Source organism: Malania oleifera, chromosome 8 (assembly GCF_029873635.1).
Source record: "Malania oleifera isolate guangnan ecotype guangnan chromosome 8, ASM2987363v1, whole genome shotgun sequence".
Taxonomy (NCBI): domain Eukaryota; kingdom Viridiplantae; phylum Streptophyta; class Magnoliopsida; order Santalales; family Ximeniaceae; genus Malania; species Malania oleifera.
The window spans coordinates 6026095-6045416 of NC_080424.1; the positions used below are offsets into that span (position 1 = coordinate 6026095).

At 34.0% G+C, this 19322-nt stretch overlaps 2 protein-coding genes across 2 annotated transcripts in view; one reads left to right on the top strand and one right to left on the bottom strand.

Annotated features, from left to right (window-relative positions):
* Nucleotides 1–1701: 1701 nt before the first annotated feature.
* LOC131161658 (wall-associated receptor kinase 2-like) lies at nt 1702–7931 on the bottom strand. Its single transcript, XM_058117576.1, has 3 exons — nt 6930–7931; nt 6496–6678; nt 1702–3074 (listed from the first exon to the last, which is right to left on the bottom strand). Exons 1-3 carry the CDS (start codon nt 7828–7830, stop codon nt 1870–1872), a joined length of 2289 nt encoding a protein of 762 aa, XP_057973559.1. The 5' UTR covers nt 7831–7931; the 3' UTR covers nt 1702–1869.
* A 2489-nt stretch (nt 7932–10420) lies between these two features.
* The window catches only part of LOC131161894 (zinc finger BED domain-containing protein RICESLEEPER 2-like), a 34829-nt gene continuing 25927 nt past the window's right edge, over nt 10421–19322 (top strand). Inside the window, exons 1-3 of the mRNA XM_058117911.1 lie at nt 10421–10920; nt 11110–11687; nt 12666–12760. Of these exons, the coding sequence (XP_057973894.1) occupies nt 10421–10920; nt 11110–11687; nt 12666–12760 (1173 nt within the window). The remainder of the gene's footprint in view (nt 10921–11109; nt 11688–12665; nt 12761–19322) is intronic.

Here is a 19322-nt window from a genome sequence, read left to right on the forward strand (position 1 = left end):
ATAAGTTTCATGAAAAATATTTAAATAATATTTTAGACCTAAATTTGTCCCATTGTACTACTTTGGTGGGTTAGACATTGACAACAAATAATATAGTACTATTATTACACAATATTATTGCATTAAAAATCAAGGTCAAAAATAGCTTTTTTATTGTTTTTAGGTTTTCTATAAATATCCTGGAAAATTAGAAATCAGACCAATATTTTTTTCTAATTTTTTGGAAAATTGAGAATAGAAAATAAAATTTGTTTTCCATGATTCAACACGTACTTAGATTTTGACATGATTAAACAAGTTTGAAAATGCTCTACTTAGATTTTGACTTGATTTAAACAAGTTGGAAATGCTTTACTTAGTATAAGATTTCTACTATTAATTTTGTCATCCTTTTGTATCTCCATGGAATGTGTTGGTGATCAATTAATTAGTCAAAGTACTCGTCTTTAAAAAGAGGTTAGTTAAGAAAAGTGAATCACATATCACCTAATCACTTGTGTGAATAAGCGGAGAATCGCCTAGAACGGGTATAAGTCAAATATTGCATATAAAAAAAAAAATCACCTAAAAGATGGAATCGCTTATCACTTAGGCGACGTAAAAGTTATGAGTAGCCACTCTGGCAACATTAACCACGTGGTCATCAAACAATGATGGAGTTCGCCCACTATCAGGCAACAAGGTGAATAAGGATTGGGCAAACATGTCGACTATAATAAATTAGACCTATTATGAAATTATCTCAATTTATGAGTATGTTTTATAAATGTCCTCTGTTGTATATTCAGGGTTTATTATAACTATAGAATTAACGCAGGTTTGTGCTTAGAAGAGCACAAATATGTGGTTTTCACGTGGTTCCTGTGTTCGTGGGGCTGTGTTTTCTTGGCTGGTTTTAGCAGGTTTGCTGGTGCTTTTGTCTCTATAGAGTTGAATGGTTTTGTCCAGTCCTCTGTTCATCTGTCGCAAGCTAGGAAGAGTTTCAGCAATGGCAGGAAATGATCTCTATTTTCTGGTGTTTCTCTGTTGGCTGGTGCAAAGGGAAGAGTTTCAGCTGTCGCAGGAAATGGTCTATGTTTTCTGCTGTTATTCGGTTGTTGTGATTTGGACGCTGTAGTTCTCGGGGGCTGCGGCTGGGGTTCTCTTGTTTGGGGGGCTTCTGGGCTTCTGTTGTGTTGTTTTGTTGCTTCCTGGTTTGGTTTTCTTGCGGATTGTTGCTGTAATTTCAGCAGTCTGCCTTCTGTTTTTTCTTGTCACACAACTATATGAAATACTGAAAATACATATTTAATTATTTAATTTATATAAAAAATTAATTAAATAGTTAAAAATTAAAATTAATGCAACAAAAGAGCGAAATGAAATGATAAGAGTTAGCACCAATAACAGCTCTACCGCAAATAATGCTGTTAGAGTTATGTTGTCAATCCCTATGCAAAGAGAAAATTCTATTGCCAAGTGTGATCAGCTATATATTGTGAGCGTCAAACTCTTATATTTTCCATTTTCAAATAATTACAAATCAACATGTTTCCCAGTTTTTAAAGATTCGTATAAAAAAACTGAAATGATTTTTTTTAATGGTTTTAAGGTTTTCTACGAGCATGTTGAGAAACTAGAAATCGAAGTGATATTTGTATTTATTTGAAAATGAAAAATAAGAAATATTTTTCACGTCTAAACAAGCATTTAGATTTAACATTAATTAAACAAGTTCGAAACACTTTATTTAGGACTAGATGTACATCATTCCATGAAATTCTATTCTATAAAATGATGATATTCTTATATCAAACGCACCTTTGGGAGGTGTGTCATACACATCTTACAAAGACTTATATCATAAATTTTTTCTATTATACACTACAATCAACGGCCATTTCCAAAAGGCAACGTGACTTGATGGCTTCTCATACTATCAAACCCTTCTATATTAGTGGTGCTACTGCCACCATTGTCAATGGGAAAACAATCTTTGAGCAAGCCATGAGTCTCTTCTCCATTTTGATCATCTTTTGTCCATGAATGGTTCTGCAGTAGTCTTAATCCCTCTAGCTCCAAAGCTACTTCCTTCATAGTGGGCCTTTCTTCCCCTCTTAATTGCAAGCATTGCATTGCTAACACAGCAACTTCCTTAATTTGCTTCGCATTTTTCTCACTCATCAATCCACTCTCAATAACTTCAAACAAGCGATCCTCTTTCATGGAAGAAGCAAAGAATGTAGCTAGATTTACCTCTTGCTTGGATCTATGGAAAGAGAGTGCCTTCTTACTTGTGAGTAACTCAACCAAAACAACCCCAAAACTATAGACATCACTCTTTGTAGTTAGTTCATTTGAGTGCAAGTATTCTGGATCCAAGTATCCAAGTGTCCCCTCTACCATTGTCATCAATTGAGCTTGATCTTTAGGGACTAACCTCGAAGCCCCAAAATCAGACACTTTTGCACTATTGTTGTTGTCAAGTAATATATTGGCAGACTTGATGTCTCTATGAATGATGGGAATGGATGTTGCATCGTGCAAATATGAAATGGCCCCAGCAGTTTCTATTGCGATACTCATACGAGTTTCCCAAGTAATATAAAGGGATGCTTGGTCTGCACAATGGAGATGGTCGTAAAGAGATCCGTTGTTGATAAACTCATAGACTAACAATGGAACTCTCGTCTCCAAACAACATCCCAAGAGCTTCACCACATGTCTATGGTTGATCTTAGAGAGAATAATCAATTCGTTGATGAAGTGATCAATTTGGCTCTCATCAATTGTTGTGGATTTCTTGACAGCAACAATTGTTTTGTTTGACAATATCCCTTTATAAACTATTCCTTGGCCTCCTCGACCTAAGATTCTACTTTGGTCATAGTTGTTTGTTGACCTTTCGAGCTCTTCTTTAGTGAAGATTTGGAGTGTCTCAGTAGATCTTTCATGCTTTGAAAGATACTCCTTTAACTTAATGCCGCCATTTTGTAGAAAGAATTTTTCTCCGAGTCTTTTAAGCTCTCTTCGTCTCAAATCCCAATATAACCAAGAACATCCCAATATCATGACTAATAGGCTTATGCAAATACCTACACATAAACAAGATAGTTAGAAATATACATGGTCAAATAATATTCAAACTTATAGAGCTCATGAAATTCCCATCTTAATTTATAGCAAACATTAAAAGGGGGTGGAATAATAAATCAATTTGATGAGTAATATCCACCAGGTTGACTAGATCAATTGCAAATTTGAGGTCATAATTATCAAGCCTATTAAAAACTACATAAATGAAAGAAAATTTTATTCATATTCTATATTCATCTTACTCTAAATCTACTATGGTTGATGTATTTTTTAATTTATGGGTTTTATTTTCTAAAGAGCAATTTCTTAATTTTAAAGAGCTAACAATCTTCAACAAAGTAACATATCAAAAAGTATAAAAAGCTTCTATTTGTGTGACATAATTCATATGTGAATTAGCAAGTTTTTTTTTTTTTTTTTTAAATAATGGTGTTTGAGGCCCTTCAACATTTTATTAATCTAGCAGGATAATGGGCATGTCCCTCTACCATTTTTTACTTAAGTATAAAGGTATTATTTCAAATGAAAAACAATTATCTTAAAGACTTGAACCTTAACCATTTGATTTGAGTTTATTATTTGAACAATTGTTGGAAGGCTGAAATAACAATTTAATCAATACGTACAAAACCTATCACTAATTGAACAAAAGCTTGTCAACATCCTTTTTATAGGAAATTTTTTTATAAGTACTCATGAAAATTATTGACAAATATTCAATATAGATAGATTCCATTGGTCAAGGCCAAATTCTAGTCAACTTTCTTTTAAAGTATTCTACAACAATATTTATTTTGTAATTTTTTTTTTGTTCATAGGTGATATTTTAAGTGGGTGACGCGCAATTGCACGATAAAGATCCCGAACGACTGAACCTCTAGGCTTAGGGTTCATCGACGAGACCCTTCTTTCATCGGCGAACATTCTTCTGCAGTTCGTCGACGAAGGCGTCATTTCGTCGACGAAAGTGACTAGGTCAACAACTTATAAATTGATTTGTTTGGTTGCTTAATCATTAAGAAAATGAATTTCTCTCTCTCTCTCTCTCTCTCTCTCTCTCTCTCTCTCTCTCTCTAACCCACGCCATCACTCTCTCTCTTTCTACAATTTCTCATCGTTCGTTGCCAAATTCGACGATCGGAAGTTACCACGAGGATCTAGGGAAGTTTCTCTATAAGTCTACTGGAGCAGATTTTTGATCTGAGCTTTTCAGGCATTACTCCACAATTAGGGTAGATAGGATATGTTAAGGTTTTATAGTTGTTTTGGGGTATAGGGGGCCTAGAAAATGCTAAATGAGGAATATTCCAAGGTTTGTGTTGATTTATCTGGTGAAAATGTGATTTCAGGATTTTGGGTTCCGTAATGTCGTAGGGCGTGGATTGTGGGGGTTTTTAGTGAGTTTTCCTATAAGTCAGGTAAGGAGATTATATTATGTCAGCTATTTTGTGAAATATGGACTGATTAATATGTAGTAGTTATCAGTGCTCGTGAGATACCAGTTATAGTAAACCATTCCTAGCTTGCCTTGGGGCGGGAATTAGACTTTTGGGAGTAGTTATCAGTGCTAGTGAGATACAAGTTATCCTATTTTATTGTTTTGGAGATTGTACTATGTAGACGGATAGTGGTATGTATATATTTGGAAAACAATTAAAACTCTGGTAAAGAATATTGATGTTTTAGTAATCTTATGTTGTATGGTTTTATTTTCAGTATTGGCAGATGCACTCGAGATTCCCTGGTAGAGCAGTTTGCATCTCTATATATACGTATGTGTGGTATCAAAGAATGTTGATTTGTTTTATTAGGACTCCGGGCCCATGTGGCGGGTCGGGGCGCTGCAGGTTATATCAGAGCCTAGGTTGTTAAGTTCTGCATACTAGATTGGATAATTTTACCAGAGTATAGACTTAAGCAGGATGAGGATAGGAATGGCTAGAATAGGAATTTCGAGTTTTGCTGTGTAAGTCTGGAGGTGGAAATTCCTTAACGGACTTCTGTGTTTTTCTGATCAGTCGATGGGTTCAGAAAACCACAGCAATCCATTGACAATTTTGTTTCCAAGTGGAGGGGCAGAAACTTGAAAATTTGAACGGGAATAGGAAATTGGTAGAGGATGTCGTAATTTAGGGGAGAAGATTTAGGTCGGTATTTGGAATTTATTTAAAGTGAGCATTCCTTTGTGTTATAATTGCACCAGAAACATTAAATATCAAACATCTTCAATCCCAGATGTTCGTAATTTTACAGGCATTTTGCTATCTTATTGTTAAGATGTAGAACAAAAATAATTAAAAAATATTTTTACTATTTTAGAAAATCATAATTTTGATAGCGATTAAGGATTTAATAGTTTTAAAATTATCAAAAGAAATTATCCATGACCGCATAAATTGATTGAAATGAATTCATATAACCAATCTCATCGAGTGGACTTAAGGCTTTGCAATCTAGAGAAAATGGAATCAACAATCTAATTTTGCACAAAAAATGTAACACTAATGAGTAATGACTCCCACCAAAATAAATAATTATTTTCTAGTTTTATGTTTATTCAGATACTTGAAAAGAGATATTTACTTACTTTTTCAAAAAAAAAAAAAAAAGTATATCATTTGAAGGAGAGTTGAGAAAATTTTTCCAAAGAAAACTAAAAGGACATGTCTTTATTATTTAGGTAGCGATATTCATTAAAGTCAACTACTTATAATTTGGTAGAATACTCATTATTGTACAATAAAAGAAAATAAACATCTTTGTGTGATCTTTTTGTCATAATTTTATGGGTAAAAAATCTAACTTTTTCTACAATTATCTAATACTAAGTGAGTTACTCAGTTATGCCTATCAAAAAATTTACCTAAAGTAATTATTGTAAGTGAATTCTTCAATTATGTTTTCAATAACTTTAATAAGTTCCAACCATCGGGTTTATTAGGCCTACTCAATCCCTATCATACGAAATTAAGATTTGGTATCATTTTTGTAATTAAATACATAGTCTAACATATTTAACTTTTTATATAGTCGCATCTTTAGGAATACAAGTATATAGGCTCCAATCATGGTCGGAATGCACTTAATGTTTGAGTTTTGTAGACCTAGCCCTTGGTTTTAAGTTACAAATCATTTTCATAATTCAAGAATTTACTACATATATTCACTTTTCAACTTTTCTTTTAAAATCACAATTCTTACTACTGCATGGCATAATTATAAATTAATTTTTTCACATCATTCCTCTTTCGTAACAAGTTAATTAATTAAATTGTTTGATGTGTAGTAAGACCATGCATTATAAGATTCTTTTCCATTTCTAGAGAAAAAAAAAAAATCACATACAGTTTCATAGTCTATTAACAAGAAATCAATAGAAAAGACGAAGAAAAAAAAAAGCTAAGAGTCAGAACACATTACCCAGCGCCATAATAATCCAACGAAGTGAGTGGTTGGGTTTTGGAATGCGACTGCAACCACTCCCGTCTATTTTTCCATCCCCTTCGTACTCCTTTGGACAGACACAATTAAAAGTTCCAGGAGAGTTGTGGCAGGTTGCAGTTTCATTGCAGGGGCTCCGTTGACTTTGGCACTGGTTAATATCTAAGAAAATTAAATTAAGAAGAAATCAAAAAGTGCATCACAGCTAGATCTACCTATGTAAATGATTAACTCAATAATCATGCAAATTATGAGGATTTCGAAGTTAACGATCAAATAATTATCTCAATAAAGACAGTTTTTGAGGTGGAATACCCCACTGAGATCGTCCATCGATAATTGGTATCCATGAATTTGTCATGTATCTAAAGAAAAATTCATGACTCGATTATTAATTTGCATTGGTTAATTACCTACGCAACCATTGGAAAGGTATGGATTCCCTTCAAAGCCTCGGGAGCAATTACACCAATACCCGCCACCATTCTCTGAATCGATGCAGTCGCTATGCTGCATGCAGGCATAACTCTTGAGATTCTTCTTGGCATCACGGCATGATTGATTCCCAACAGCCCAGTCTAACACCATGGGAGCCAATTCTCTCTGCTGCAGATCGAGAAGGTCGAGGGACGAGAAATTGAAATATCCGTCCACGGCAACAAATGCATAGCTGCAGGGATTGAACTCCGTCACCCCAGAATGATTGTAGTAGCTATGAAGCTCGATGTTATAGCTTCGTATGCCTTCGGGGATGGAAGTTTGGCAGCAGGCGATGCCGGAGCACGATCCGTTGATCACGTAGTTGGTGTTTTCACACAGTGACATGCACCCGGTAGTGTACCTCCGCCCGCTGTTGCCAGAGATGTAGGCATAGGTATCGCAGCCGAGAGCCACAAACTTGTTTCGTGTGTTGGAGATAGGAAACTTGTTGAGTTTGAGCCAATTCTCGTATTTTGTATTGCGCGAACCATTGCTATAGTAACAGTCGTAAGAAATCCACTGATTGATGATGATCTCGGCGGTGAATAGTGATATGTTGAGGATTTGGATGTTGCTTTTGGTTAGAAACGCTTTGGGAGGATCGAGAGTGGTATTACAGGTAACAAGGAAATGTTCGTCTATGTGGCAGCTGCTGCCACTGGGGCCATCGTCAGTGCCGAATGGGTATGGGATGGGGACGTTGCCACAGCGGCTCCGGCACCCGTGCTTAACTTGTGCTTCGGTTTCAGCGTTTACAGCAAAAGAGAAGGTAGAGACTAGCACTGCTGCCGCCGCCGCCGCTGCCGCTGCTACAAGCATGGAGTTGGGAAGCATTTTGGGAGGGGCGTTTCAGGACCGTGTATTTTTCTCTTCTATTTGCCTTTCAGATTACTTCGGACTTGGACTTGATATATTGTTCTGTTCTATATGTAGATAAATAGTTGTGTGGCTGGCTTAGCAGTATTTACTTCATTTAGTCGTTTGCAGGGGGCCTCTGGCATTCAATTCGTGGACTGCGTCAACCTCATGAGTCAACTTTGATTTAGATTTACTTAACGTATTGTTGACACCGGCAGTTGGGGTGAGCATATTCGGTATTAACCGGATTAATCGGCCGAAATTGGCCGATTCGATTCGGGTAAAAAATTCAGTTTGGTCGGTTCAGTTAAAGTTTTATAAACTCTCGGTTAATTGGGTTCGGTTCGGTTAACGGTTAAAAAAATATCGGTTAACCGATTAACCGAAATTTTAATATACTTTATAATATATTAATAATAGGGCGGGGTGGGCGGGCGACTCGGGCTTGGCTCGCTTGGGGCTTGGGGCCTGGGCCTGGTGGGAAAAAAAGGCTCGGTGCGGCGCCTTCGCTCAATTCACTCCACAGTCCACACTCACAGTCCACAAACACACACACAGACTCACACTCTCACAGACTCAGTGGGGAATCGAGGATTGTCGGATTGGGTCATTGGGGATTAGAGTTAGGGTTTATCGCTTCCTCTATTCCTCAGTTTCTTTGTGCTCTGCCGAGTCCCGAGTGCCGATCTGCCCTGCACGGCGCACGTCCGCAGGCCGCAGCTCTCCTGCCTCTCCGTTGGAGTCATCGGACCACCTTTGGAGCCTCTCGTCTCGGTCCTCACTCCTCAGCGTGACAGCGTCTCGGACTCTCAGTCTCAGCCACCACCTCGCCGTGCAAAGCCGGACCCCAGTGGCAGTAAGTCAGTAACTCTTCCTCTTCTCCTCCTCCTCCTCCTCCTCTTCTTCTTCTTCTTCTTCTTCTTCTTCTTCTTCCACTTTTGTTATTATATTTATGTGTGTTTTTTTGGGTTTGCATTTATCAACATTTTTTGTGCTTCATTTTTAATTTCCGGTAGAAATTATTAGAAGGTTTAGAATGGAAAATATGATTTGTCTTTGAAGTTGATTTTGCATTTAGGATGAGTATTTCAGTTTCAGTGTAAATAGTTAGGAGTCAGGACCTTCAGATTATTCAACAAATTTGGTTTTGTGTTTATTAACGAATTCAGCTTCAAAATATTTAATGGATGCTCCCAAACACCACCTTAGAGCTGTGAAAATTAGGTGAAATCTAGAGAAAATTTATCCTAGTTCTTGGTTAGTTTTATTAGAATGCATTATTTAGTGCTTGAAAATTTTAAATCTTGAAAGTTCAATGAGAACATATTCCATTGAAACATTATCAAGTGTCTGCTTCCATTTTATTTTGTGGAAAAACGTTGTATTGTAATTTTATTATCTTTTAGCCAGAAATAAGTGATGCAAATTTATTCATTAAAATGTTATTCACAACAAATGCATCGATTAAATTTCAATGGGATGATCAACGCGTGCTCATTGCATGCATTTTTAATAATTGAAACCCAGAACCACATTTTTTGAGCTTTCTACATATAATTGCCACTTGCTAAGTTATGAATATGAATGCAATAGGTAAGCATATTGTTTTATGTAAAAGTTTTTAAGGTAAGAAAGCTTTATGTTGTGATTAGAGTATTTTTTAAAAAAATTTGGATTAGTACTCTTCTATGATGGACTTTACCCTTCTTTTTTATTTTTTTTCAGATATTAAAGGGAAAATGAGCAATGACTTGCCTATAGAGGTGGAGGTGCCAAACTTGGAAGATGCAATAATGACGCAAGATAATTCCCAACATCAGCCTTCAAATCCCAGTATGACAAGTGAGAGTGCTACTAATCCTCCTACTCAATCTAATGAAAAAGTTAGGAAGAGAATGAGACCAAGATCTGAAGTGTGGGATCACTTCACTAAATTTGTGATGGAGTCTGGTGAAATTAAGGGTAAGTGTCATTATTGTCATATTGATTATTGTGCTGATCTTAAAAAGAATGGTATGGGCACACTTAGATATCATATGGTTAGATGTGCACAAAATCCACATGTTGAAGAAACAAAACAGACATAATTAAATTATCAACCAGCCTTAAAAAATGCAGAGGGCTCAGAGGCAACTCTTACAAATTGGAAATTTGACCAAGAGGTAATTCGAAAGGCATTATCTTACATGCTTACTGTTGATGAATTGCCTTTTAAATTTGTAGAGAATATGGGATTCAAACATCTTATGAAAGTTGCATGCCCTCGTTTTCGAATTCCATCAAGATGGACAATTTCTAGGGATTGTTATGACCTTTACATGGAAGAGAGGTTAAAGTTGAAAAAGTTTTTGAAAATCTCCTCTCAAAAGGTTAGTTTCACAACTGATATATGGACTTCTTTGCAAAAGGTCAATTATATGTGTTTGACTGCACACTTTATAGATAATGATTGGAAATTGAACAAAAAGATCCTTAACTTTTTTCCAATTTATAGTCATAAAGGTGAAGAGATAGGTATGGCCATTGAGAGGTGTTTGCTTGACGGGGAGTTGATAATGTGTTTACAATGACTGTAGATAATGCAAGTTCAAATGACGTTGCAATTGCCTACATAAAAAGAAAAGTTTCAAATTGGAGAAAAGACATTTGTGGAGGCAAATTTTTGCACATGAGGTGCATTGCACATATAATTAACCTAGTTGTGCAAGATGGTTTGAAAGAAATGGGGGATTCAGTTGCTTGTGTTAGAGACGCAGTCAGATATGTTAGGCATTCACCTGCTAGGTTGAACAATTTCAAGCGTTGCGTAGAAGTAAAAAAAGTAGAATGCAAAAAGATGTTATGCCTAGATGTTAGGACTCGATGGAATTCTACTTATTTGATGCTAGACACAGCTCAAAGATATGAAATGGCTTTTGAAAGGTTTAGGGATGAAGATCCTTCATTTAGAATTGAGCTTGAGACTAGGGATGGCATACCAAGTAGTTTTGATTGGGAACAAGTTAGAAAATTTGTGATGTTTTTGGAACACTTCTATGAACTCACTATACGAGTTTCAGGTTCTTTGTATGTTACAAGTAATACCTTTTTTGATGAAATTAGTGGGATTGATTGTCTTCTAAAAGAGTGGGAAAATAGTGATGACCTGGAGTTGAGTTTAATAAGCATGAAAATGAAGGATAAATACAACAAGTACTGGGGAAACATTGACAAAATGAATATGTTGATTTTTGTTGCATCTGTTCTTGACCCTAGACGTAAGTTGGGATTTGTGCAATATGCTCTTTCTACTATGTATGAAGGCGACAAAGGTTTATTGGTGGGGAAAAAGGTTCAGGATACAACAATGGAATTGTTTGCTGAGTATAAAAAGTTGTCACAATCTAAAAATGAAGAATCAAATAGAAGTGAAACTTCAAGCTCGACTTGCTCCACTGGTCAAGATGAAGCAGCAGATCGAAAGTTCAAAGTTTTGTATCAAAAGTACAAGACTCAAATTGGAGGTGGAGATAATAAATCAGAGTTGGATAGGTATTTGGGGGAGGATTGTGAAAAGGACGGGGAGGGTTTTGATATTTTGGAGTGGTGGAGATTAAATAGTCAAAGGTTTCCCGTCCTTTCACATATGGTTCGTGATGTTTTAGCAGTACCCATCTCTACAGTTGCTTCAGAGTCTGCTTTTAGCACAGGGGGGCGTGTTCTCGATGCCTTTAGGAGTTCTTTGACTCCTAAAATTGTTCAAGCTCTTATCTGTACACAAGATTGGATTCGGGGTTCACATACTCCAATTAAGGTCGAAGAAGACATAGATGACCTTGAAAATCTTGAAAAAGGTAATATTATATTTATATATTGTCAAAAATTTTCATTTTTTCATTGAATGATTAATTATTACAACTTACGAGTGCTTCTATACAATTTTTTAGAGTTGTCAAAGGTTGCATTGGAGTCCACAATTGGTGAATAAGACAAATAAAGAAAGACAAAGGGTTGGTTTCATACTTTCATATTGAGATTATGCTTTAGTGTTTTGTCATATAAATTATATACTATCAATTATCATTATTTTGGTTTGTTGCAGACTTACAGGTGAAATAAGCAGAGAAATTGTGCTTTGTATTTTGCAATGTAAGAAGCTGAAAAGTGGGAGTTTCTAATACAAGAAGCCATGAAATTGTAGCCGTCACTTATCAGCTGATGTATGAAGCATTAAAGTCCTAGTTTTTTATTTTAATTTTTTAGAAACAATTTATATTTTATGTTTGTTTTTTATTTTTATTTTGCACAAACTATTTACATTGGTCTGTAATATAATATTAGGAACTTTTTACTCTTGAACTCAAATCCAAGTAGACACTGCAGACCTTTAAATTTCATGTTTGGTTTGTGATTATATTTTTTTAGGAAGATTTTCTAGATTGTTTTGGTATGCAGATGATTTTATTTTTACATTTATTAGATTTTATGTAAACAGGGTTCTATACTTCTATTTTTACATTGATTATATTTTATCTAAACAGGGATAAGACACCTAGTTGACTAGTTGTGAGCCTCTGATGGTGTCATTATAGATTTTTTTTGTTCTTCAAAATTAAGAGTTTCTTAATTCAGCTGACGGTGGATAACCCTATTCCCAATTCACTCCACCCCACTTTTTTTTTTTTTTTTTTTTTTCTATTGAATTATGGGATTGTCTTGCTTAATTTGCCTTTAGTAGAAAACTAAACTTGTGCAAAATACAGATTATTTGTTTCCATTATTCATTTCACTATTTCACCAGTTCCATGAAGAGCGTATTTTTACTTTCCCAGGTCCTTTGAAGCTTCATCTGGCCATACCTGATTATCACCTTTGGTCATTTAAAAGAGGTAGAGATGCAGGAGCTGCAAAAGAAGAGATTTTACCAGTAAGCCAAACAACCATTATGGTACAAAGAGGAATTTGCACAAATGGTGAAAAATCCAAGTTTCAATACATGGGTAGATGATAAAAGTCAGTATCAATAATAATAGTAGCAGTAGAAGTAGTAGTAGTAGTAAGTGCCAGAGATGTCTTGAAGGAGTGAAGAGGTTATGTGCCAGGGCTTCCACTGGGAGCGTGAAATTTGGCATCATACCCCACTAGTCAAACAGTTAATAATTTTTATTAAAAGAAAAGTGCATAAGATTGTCTTGATCTGGTCAAATGGACAATCCTAGGAGCAGTCCACAATAAAGCTCTGCTAACATGCAAGTTTTACAGACCAGGAATTAGATCATCTTCCAAAAAGTGACATTATATTCTATACCCTTTTCTCTCTTCAATCAATTGGTGGATATAGTTTTCAGAGTATCTTTTGAACTCTATATAATCCAGCCAAAAAATTGCCAGCCTCTTGAAAGAAATTTCTAAGGCTTCATTTGCAACTATCAGCCTCTTGAAATATATATATAAATCCTTTTCCGCAAATTTTTGCGATCATGGACCATTTCTTTTGATAGATTCAAGGATATTAAATCCTTAATCACTATCTCCTCCCAAATTATACTCGTTATTATTATTATTATTATTATTATTATTATATTTTATCATTGTTTTTCTTGTTTTGGGTTCTTTGTTCTATGGTAAAATATCATTTTTATTAATAAAATTAATAAATAAGGTATTTAATTAAGCTGGATTTGGTTTTTTAATTTTTTTGTATAATTATCAATTTTAAATAAAATCGGTTAACTGAATTACCCGTTCGGGTAATTCGGTCGGTTCTGGTTCGGTTTCCACGACCAATTTGGTCGGTTCGGTTAATACTTTTATTTAACCAAATTTTTTGGTTAATTCGTTTAATTACCCGAATTTGGCCGAACCGACCGTTTGCTCACCCCTACCCGGGAGTTGCTCGAACTTCAGGTCCATTAGAGACTTTTCAAATGAACTTCTTATCTAGCTAGTTCATATTTATTATTGCTGTTGAATGATCCTTGTTGGTGTTCCTTAATCACATTCACTTGAAAGATAAAAAGTATAAATGGTTTGAAAAATCGAGATGTACTCAGGAAAATTACTCTAATGTCTAAGTAAGGAACTTTATCGAGAGATTTATTACAACAATCTAAGAATGGGTATTAATGACATCATCTTACCTCTTCTCACATCTCTCATTCTTTATTGTTGCGATAAACCTTTTGATTAAGTCCCTTACTTAGGTATCGAAATGATTCCCCAAAGTACACCCCGGGTCTTCTAAGCCATTCATACTTTATCTCTTTCAAGTGGTCATAATCAAGGAAAGTTTTCAAAGATCGTTCGATTTTATTCAGCAACAATTACAATGCAGATAGCAATAATCACTGTATTTTCAGTCAGTATTAATCTTTTCCTTTGGATATAAAAATAGTCATGCGAAGAATTGAGATCGACTTTTAGGATTCTTTTGGATTCAAAATTTGAAAACCAAAAAAATTATATATTTGGGAGGTATAAATCCTACATTTGTAAAGGATATCGATCCGTAGATATCTAGGATTCTCTATTATGTAATCTAAAAAAATATTTTGATCCTACTCATCTTGACTTGTACCTTTTGGTAATCAACCTTTTGATGAAAATTAATGTAATGACCCCTAAAATGTATATACGATTAAAGTAAAATAATAATAAAATAATAAAAATGGTGATTTGGTACGAAGGTGCTTTCTATTAGGATCCTTGATTTCACATTTTATGCCTAAGAAAAACCTTGTCTTAACGAGTGCTCAGAGACTATTGCGGCTCAGTCGCTCTCTAGAGGTTGGCTTGATCAAAATGGAATTTCAGAAGATAAATAGAGTAGACACAAATAATGTAATGATTTCCAAAAAAAAAAAAAAAGTTAATTAATTAATTAAGAAATGTTTTAAACCCCTCGGGTATTTTACAGCATTAATTTATATTTAAGAAAATATTTTTAACACGAAAATCGTGTGACATGAGTTTATTTATACGTTGCATATTTCACGAAAATTTGAGTAAAGATGACATGAGTTTATTTTTACATTACGTATTTCATGAAAAAAAAAGTAAAAAAAAGAAGAAGAAGAGATTTTCATGATATTATTTTAATTGTATAAATTATATAATAAAAAGTTTTCAAAACCCCCTATGGCTCAGATGATACAAAAATTATGAATGTTCGGTACCGTAACTTAAAGTTTAAACGGATCAGAGTGCACTCACACTGTTTATAGAGTGATTTTATACGGTAGTGAATTTCTCTTGAGTGCACACTTGGGTCAGACCAAAGTTTAATAGGGAAAATCTCATTCTATGATGATGTACGTTGATTTAGTTTGGCTGACCAGCTAGCTAAGTCTAGTTTTCGGACCACACAACTCAATCATAATAGTAAACATGACTTATGAATAATAGACCTATGGGTGGTTTTTACCGTATGTGTATATACATATTTAATTACGTGTGCAAAGCTATTGATGAATTGAAGGAAAAGTATATGTTTATGCGAATAGAGGCATTTTTGTTCCTAAATGATGATTTAATAAAGAAAAGTATATACATACATATATATATATATATATATATATATATATATATATATATATATATATATACACATACATGATTGAATATTATAGTTATAGTTTTAAAAGTTAAAAAGTTCAGTTTAATAGTTATTGTATATGATTATAAAATTTTACTGTTAGAGAAGATAGTAAAAGTTTTATACAGAAAATTTTAAATTTACATTTATTTAAAAGCAGTTTTGAAGTTATAGTATTAAATTTTATTTTACAAAATTATGATATTATGAAAGCTCATTTTGGTTACACACTAATAATAATCTTATTTACTTACTGTGCGTCGTCTCACCCCAATCATTATTTTACATTTTAGATAATTTTGAAAAGTGTACTAGAAATCTGGCATAGCAAGTGTATGGGCAGGAGTAGAAATAGCATAGTAAAATAAAAATTTAACATAATATAATTTAGAATATGTTTGTGTATTTCAAAATTTTAGAAATTTTCATTTTAATATTTGAGACGTATTGTAACACACCGAACCCGAAACTAGGGTGTTGGCCTTACAAGGTTTAAAATCTTGTTATCTTGTTTTGATGCTAACAAACAAGTGAAATATAATATATTTGTGTGAGTAATGATATTTTAGGGCTCATATATGAGAAAACAGTTAAAGTGCTCACAAGGATCAAATGAAGCTTAAAAGAGTCAAAGCATGGATTTAAAGATGATATATGAAACCTTGAAGAATATGAGGACATGAATGAGTTGTTGAAAGTCAAGGCATATTAAAGTCCAAAGAGCCAAAGAAAGGCAAAGTGAGAAAGTTCAAAGTATATGGAAGCTTAAAGAAAAGATGAACTCAATCCAATGACAAAGCATGAAGACTTAAGAACTTAGAATGTTAATATCTTAGAAGTCTTTATGTAAGTGCTTTAATGTTTAAAATATTGTTTGAAATATTTTAAAACTCTTAGGTCAATTTCTTAGACTTAGATACCTTTTAAAATACTTGAAAATTATTTTTATAAGGTCAAAAATTATTTAAAAAAGGTTAGAGTCATTTTTGGAATAAAAAGCACCAAAAAGAGTTTTCCTAAATGCTGTGAGTTTTTATATAGCCACATTGAGGTGAATTTTTCTCTATCAAAAACTCATTAATTTAAAAAATAGTCAACATGAAAGTTGTAGTATTTTTTCTTATATTTCTTTTGACACTAAGAACACCTAATTTGGAGTTATACAAAAAAATTTATGACTAAAACACTAAAGTGGGGTCACTGTTGTCAAATGTCTGAACATTGTTCAACGGGCAAATTTTTTAAATTTTAATATTTTAAAATATAGCCGTTTGAACTCCAAAATTTCTAAAAAATTGGGAAAATCTCTAAGGAAACTTTTGCAACATGGAAACAAGTTTGAAAGCCTATAAATATATGGTTTTGCAAATCAAAATAGATACAAGAATTGAAAAATCTGTTTGTAAAGCTGAAAGCACTCTTGTTCTTCCAAAGCTCTCTTGTTCACTCATTACAAAACTATTTTTCTGAGATATTCAGAAGTACTAATCCTTCCCCCTCTGAATTTCTACTGCTTATCCTCATCTAAGAAGGATATTGGTGAATTCTACACTTGAGTTTCATTGTATTTCATATTGATATTTTACATTCAAGTATATAGTGCTGAAATTGTACTAACTTGCTCTTTAAGAGAGTATACTTGTACGCAGATCTTATCTTTTATTTCTTGTAGTTCTTTGACGTTCTAAGGATTGTTTGGATCGTTGGCTAAGTAAGGGGATATTGCTTAGAGAGGCGGGCTCTAGCCTAAAGGAGTGATCGAACGAGGGAATATCGTTTGGAAAAGGCGGGCTCTAGCCTTAACCAAGGAGGTTGTAAAGGTTTGTTCCACCCGTCAATGGAACAGGTTTAGTGAATCCTTTGGTAGTTTGCCAAGGGCGAGGACGTAGGCTAGGTATAAGCCGAACCTCGTAAAAATCTCCGTCTCATTCTCTTTTTCCCTTACTCTTTATTTTCAGCATATTTAAATTGCGTGGATGGTTTATTTGATAATTATATATACTATGTAATATTTGGAAATCAAACAAATTTAAGGTTTAGTTTTGATTTGGGTTGCGGAAACCGAAAGGAAGTACGTTGGTTACACCATATCTTGCGGAAACCTTATGGGAGTATGTTACTTTGTTAACATCCCAAAGATAAATTTACCAAGAGTTTATTTGAGTTCTAAATATTTGAAAAGAGTGATTTGATTCATCTATACAGGGCTTTACATTAGCAAGCATAAATTCTCATTTGCTACAGGGCTTGGTTCAAATTTGGAAAATATAAATAAACAACCATCTTGAGTTGTTATATTACATAAGTGTTGTATATTGGCTTGTTTGTTTACTTTATAATTTTAGTTGATTGGTTTGGTTGAATGATTGGATGTTTGTATGGTTAAAAATTAAGTAAAGAAACTAAGTTCTTGAGTGCTTAACAAATTAAACAAATCAATCACGAATTGATTAAAAGAAATAAAATAAGGTTAAGAATTCTAAAAAGGAATAAAAAAAAAAATTTTATAAGTCAATTCACCCCCTTTCTTGGGAAGCTATTCCTAATTTCATAGGGTCCGAAGTGTTATTCAAAATATAGCTCTGATACCACCTTGTGATGCCATGAACCCGCCAAGTGGGGCTCGGGAAACACGGTGCCACGTGTTTCATTTACCTGTATCTGATATCATAATCTCACATCGATTATGCAGCGGAAATAATAACAACTCCTCAACAATATACTAGAGTTTTTACATCTATATAATCTCAAAAGGTATTCTCCAACATCCAGTATTCACAAACATATATTTATATACATTTTGGAAACTTAAAAAAATCCATAAATATACATCAAAGTCTATACCCTCTCTCACTAAAAAATGCTACACCAGTCCCGAGCTCACTAAGCTCGATCACGTTGAGGGCCTAAAAAAGATAAAATTCATATCGGGTGAGTCACATCTTAGTAAGTCGAAATAGATTAGCACCAGTGTGTGGCTATCATGAGGTTTGTGTATGTATATATATATATCATTATTTACAATATTTGTCACAGTTATGAAACCATTCTCTATCCATACTCACAAACATGTAGCGTATTTTAAATAAAACGAGAGTTCCTAAGGATTGGGGTGATTACCTGCCCATACAAGTAGCACCCCTCTGCTCTGATACTTTATGCAACTTATAGCTACAACTGAAACATATCAGGGCACTTACCTTATTCAGTAAGCCCTCAGGTGGTTAGTTTATCTTGTATACACACACATTTACACAAATGTTTATTGGCAAAAGTTCCCTAGAATAGGGAAGATTACCTGCCCATACAAATAGCTTCCTTCTCCTCTAACTCGTTATACAGCCCAGTATGACTACATCTGATATTAATTAGGGCACTAGCCTTTCTCAGTAAGCCCTCAGATGGAATGTATACTTCGCCCTAAATAAATAAAATACTACAAATAATACATATTTGCCAACTCTATATCTATTATTTCTACATATTCATCGTTTCATGTTCTTAGTATTTCACATTACATAATTCACTTTTAGAGTTCACATCACATGAATCTCATATTAGATAATTTACTTTCACAGTTCACTTTACGTGAATCTCATATTCATATTTCATTTCCACAGTTCACATCATGTGAATCTCATATTCATATTTCACTTCCATAGTTTATATCACGTGAATCTCATATTCATATATGCATTCATATGTTCTGATCTCATATAATTCACAGGTTAAATTGAATAATTATGCATTTAGAACTCATTATCAGATGGATAATCACTGTCATGTGTTGGCCTGGGTTTTTCAATCTTGTTTCGATGATAACAAAATGAATGGGGCTTTAACATGTGGTGTTTAGTGATGTGTTTTAGGTAAAAGGACTTTCAAGGTTGATAAG

What these genes read in the sequence shown, in the direction of transcription:
- LOC131161658 (XM_058117576.1), bottom strand. Translation starts at nt 7,830, where the DNA reads ATGCTTCCCAACTCCATGCTTGTAGCAGCGGCAGCGGCGGCGGCGGCA. An exon ending in CCTTTCCAATGGTTGCGTAG is followed by an intron (nt 6,679 to 6,929) that starts GTAATTAACCAA and finishes TAATTTTCTTAG; the next exon opens with ATATTAACCAGTGCCAAAGT. An exon ending in TTGGATTATTATGGCGCTGG is followed by an intron (nt 3,075 to 6,495) that starts GTAATGTGTTCT and finishes GTTTATGTGTAG; the next exon opens with GTATTTGCATAAGCCTATTA.